Source organism: Penaeus monodon, chromosome 13, assembly GCF_015228065.2.
Source record: "Penaeus monodon isolate SGIC_2016 chromosome 13, NSTDA_Pmon_1, whole genome shotgun sequence".
In the NCBI taxonomy this organism is placed as follows: Eukaryota; Metazoa; Arthropoda; class Malacostraca; order Decapoda; family Penaeidae; genus Penaeus; species Penaeus monodon.
The window spans coordinates 454,671-459,670 of record NC_051398.1 but is presented as its reverse complement, the minus strand read 5'-3'; the positions used below and the strand labels follow the sequence as shown (position 1 = coordinate 459,670).

At 33.9% G+C, this 5,000-nt stretch overlaps 1 protein-coding gene across 1 annotated transcript in view; it reads left to right on the top strand.

The window, feature by feature from the left end:
* The first annotated feature begins 3,917 nt into the window (after positions 1-3,917).
* LOC119579995 overlaps positions 3,918-5,000 on the top strand; it is a 64,670-nt gene continuing 63,587 nt past the window's right edge. The window contains exon 1 of the mRNA XM_037927839.1: positions 3,918-4,047. Within this exon, the coding sequence (XP_037783767.1) occupies position 4,047 (1 nt within the window). The 5' untranslated portion in view covers positions 3,918-4,046. The remainder of the gene's footprint in view (positions 4,048-5,000) is intronic.

Genomic DNA, 5,000 nt, shown 5'->3' with positions numbered 1-5,000 from the left:
AAATAAAAACAAGAAAATAATGTAAAAAAAATAGATAGATAGATAAAATATGTTTACGAAGACAGCCAACAGAGTATAACCTATATCCTCAAGTGTTTCTGCAATACGATAAGGGCGAAGTCCGGTAGGGTTACTGTACGATATGCGTCTTTGAGCCATATGTGTTCCTGCCTTTTTTAAAGGATCTTGGAAAATATGAATAATAATAATAATAACGATATTACGATATAGATGATGATATGATATAGATGGTGACATGATATAGATGATGATAGGATATAGTAGATATGATATGATGTAGATGTTATGGTATGATACGGATGATGTGATATAGATGCTGATATGATATAGATGGTATGATATGATATAGACATGATATGATATAGATAATATGATATGACATAGATACTATGATATAGATGCTGATATGATATGATATAGATGATATTTATATGACTTGTTCTTTCGTATGTTAAAATAGATAGTGAGATTGATATTGATGATAGATGTAGTCATAGTATCATGACTGTGAAATAGATTCTGTCAGAAATAAAGAATATCTAGCCAATTTTTTTTTTTAATGAACAAAGTGAGGCGAATAATTACCGTAAATGAATTAATGATAATGATAAGCGTGATAATGATAGAATATAATAATAATAATAATAATGAAAATGATAATAATGATAGTAATGATAGAAAAGATATTATGATGATGACAACAATGATAAAAATAATGTTGATGGCAAAAATGATAATAACGATAATGTTAATATAATTATGATGATGATAATAATGATGATAATCAGATATTACTAGCAATGATTATGATAAAGATAACAATGATAATAATAATCATTATCATTATTATCATTACTATGATAATAATGATAATAACAGTGATGATGATAGTAATATTAACAGTAATGATGATAATAGTAATGATAATAACAACAATGATAATAATTACATCAACAATAACAATAATGATTATAACAATAATGATAATAATGATATTGATTATCATAAAAATTACACTAATAGCAATAACAACAACATAACCAATAATGATAATGACAATAACAATAACGATGATAATAATAACAATAATAACGATAACAGCGACATTAACAACAACAAATATAAAGAAGATAAAGATAAAAAAACAACAACAACAAAAAACAATAGAAACAACAACAACAGAAAATAATAACAATAAATAATAAAAAAAATAATAACAACAATAACAATAATCAGAGCAAAACGTACTAATACGTTGACAGGAAACAGGACGCAGGTTGATTCGTGAGTAAACATCCTTCCTTTGTCTGTCTACAGGTCGGGTCATTTACAAAGACAACGGAGCTATAACAAACAACAAAACAACGAAACAATAACAAACAACAAAAACAACGAAACAATAACAAACAACAACAAAAAACAACGAAACAATAACAAACAACAACAAAAAACAACGAAACAATCACTAACAACAACAAAAAACAACGAAACAATAACAAACAACAACAAAAACAACGAAACAATAACAAACAACGAAACGATAACAAACAACGAAACGATAACAAACAACGAAACAATAACAAACAACAACAAAAAACAACGAAACAATATCAAACAACAACAAAAAATAACGAATCAATAAGAAACAGCAACAAAAAACAACGAAACAATATCAAACAACAACAAAAAATAACGAATCAATAAGAAACAGCAACAAAAAACAAAGAAACAATAACAAACAACAACAAAGACACGAAACAATAACAAAACAACAAAAAAAACGAAACAACAAAAACAACGAAAAAATAAGAAGCAACAACAAAAAACAACGAAAAAATAAGAAGCAACAACAAAAACAACGAAACAAAACAAACAACATAAAAAACAACGGAACAAAAATAAGAAATAAAAACAAGGAAACAATTACAGACAAAATATAAACAAAAGTAAACAACAGCAAAATAACAATAAACAACTCAAACAAAAAAACAAATAAACAACAAAGGTGTATAAAACAATGAAAAATATGTTACAATTAATGGTATTGATAAGAGAGAATGATGATGGTGATGATGGTGATAGTGATGATGATGGTGATGGTGATGAAGATGATGGTGGTGAGGGTGATGGTGATGATGATGGTGGTGATGGTGATGAAGATGATGATGGTGATGATGGTGATGATGATGGTGATGAAGATGATGATGGTGATGATGATGGTGGTGAGGGTGATGCTGTTGCTGCCGATGATGATGGTGGTGTTGACGATGACCATGGCGATGATGGTGATGATAATGGTGATGATGGTGATAATAACAAAGACGATTAAACAAAAACATTAACAGTAATCCTAAGATAATGAGTAATGTTAATAAACAAAAGGCAAAGACCTTTTTTTTCGCGAGACGTTCATCATGGGGCTGATGATGGGCGTGACGAAAGATGTGAAATTAAGAATGAGATGATGTGAGCGGGGGGGGGGAGATGGGGAGGGGGAGAGGGAGGGGAGAGGGAAGGGGAGAGAGAGAGTAAGGGAGGAGAGGGGAAGGAAGGGGAGGGGAGAAGAGGGGAGAGGAGGGGATAGTAAAGATGGGAAGGAGGGGGGCGGGAAGGGAGGGTGGATGATGTGGGAAAAGAGGAAGGATCGAGGAGAGAGGGAGAGGGAGAGAGGGAGAGAGGGGGAGGGAGAGGGAGAGAGGGGAGGGAGAGGGAGAGAGGGGGAGGGAGAGGGAGAGAAAGACGATCTCGTTTCGGTTGAGAAAGAATCTTGTTGTTGTTGTTGTTGTTGTTTTTGTATCTCAGCCTTCTGTGTCTGGTCTGTTGGTCTATGCGTACACACACACACACACACACACACGCACACACACACACACACACACACACACACGCACACACTATAATGATGGCAATAAACTGTTAATGACAATGATATCATCATTATCATTATTATCTTGATTATCCTTTTCATTAGTATTATCATCTTTATTGTTATTATCATAATCAATATTATCATTATTATTACTATTCTTCTTCTTCTTTTAACGGTAGGTTCACGTCTGAGCCGCTGTGGTCACAGCATGATACTCAATTGCAGTTTTTCACGTTGTGATGCTCTTGGAGTGAGTACGTGGTAGGGTCCCCAGTTCCTTTCCACGGAGAGTGCCGGTGGTACCTTTTTTTTTTAGGTAATCATTCTCTCTATTTTATCCGGGCTTGGGACCAGCACTGACTTGGGCTGGCTTGGCCACCCAGTGGCTAGGTAGGAAATCGAGGTGAAGTTCCTTGCCCAAGGGAACAACGCGCCGGCCGGTGACTCGAACCCTCGAACTCAGATTGCCGTCGTAACAGTCTTGAGTCCGACGCTCTAACCATTCGGCCACCGCGGCCCCCATTATTATTATTATCATCATTATAATTATTAACATCATTATTGTTACTATCATCAGTATTATCATTATCATTATTATTATTATCATTATCGTTACCATCATTATTATCATCATTAACATTACTGTTATTATTATCATCATCATTATCGTTATCACCATTATCATTATCATCATTATCATTATTATTATTAGCATAATCATCATTATCATTATTATTATTATCATTATCATTATTATCATTACCATTACCATTATCATCATCATGATAATGATGATAAAATAATAATGATAAAATGATAATAAATAATAATAATAATGAGAGAGAGAGAGAGACAGAGAGAGACAGAGAGAGAGAGAGAGAGAGAGACAGAGAGAGAGAGAGACAGAGAGAGACAGACAGACAGACAATCAAACAAAAAATATGGAAAGCCACCCATCCATCCAACCAACCAGAGAGGCAAATTATCACGGCCACTGATGCACTGACCGTCCCCCGGAGTTGCGACCATGGCCTGTGCTGTGCCTCCCCGTACCTCCCCTTAACAGTACGTGAGCAGACGCTGGTGTGTGCGAACCGCGTTGAGGAGCTCCCGTTGTACAGGATTTCACCTCCCGTTTGTTTGTGTTCTGAGCAACAGTAAGTGCAGTGGTGTTCCTCTCCGTGGTTCTTTTTGTTATTGCTAGAAGAGTGGTTTTATGGTTTGTGTTTTATGAAAGAGGAGGATAGCGAGAGAGACGGAGAGACGGAAATTGATAAGACAGGGAGACAGTTTTTAGAAAGAGAGGGAGGAGGGGGAACAAAAAGATTGTTATTTTTATTTTTGGTTATGTTTTTTGTGTTTTGTTTTGTTTTATTAAGTTTTGTGGGAGTTGTGAATGAGATGTTGAATATTGTTTCTGGTGTGCGAGTTGTAGACAAGGTTAATGTGTTTTTGTGGTTAATTATTGTCATTCGTGTGTTTTTTTCTTCTGTCTGTTATTTTTATTGAATAACGTATAAAGCAAAGGATAAGATATGTGTAATATTGTATTCAAGAATGAATAATTTGATGAACTGATGACATGAATAGATTCTTGACATGTAATATACATGTCTTGTGTTCAGTGCGTGTGTTTTTATGTTTTTTGTTTGTCTGTAATCCTTAGGACATGTGTTTTCATGTGACAGTACTCAGCTGTCCATTAACGATGTCTCTAAATACGTAGTGTTGCGGTGAAAAGTATATGCGTGGTACTAATACTAGTAAGGGATAGAGGATAATGAATGTGATGATATCAGTGATATGAGAAAAATTATTGCAAAAACAATGATAATGACTATGATGATGGTGCTGATAAGTAATAGTAATAGTAATAATAATGATTATGCGTAGTAATAATTATGATTATAAATAGTAATGATAATGATTATATAGTATTGATAATGATTATAAATAATATACTACTACTACTGCCATTGAGAATAATGAGAGCAAGAATATAACATAACATACATATATGACAGAGAGAGAGAGAAAGAGAGAAGAGATAGATAATATATAATATTATGATGGGAGAGAGGAGGGGCGAAGAGGAAGGCGACCCCAAAAA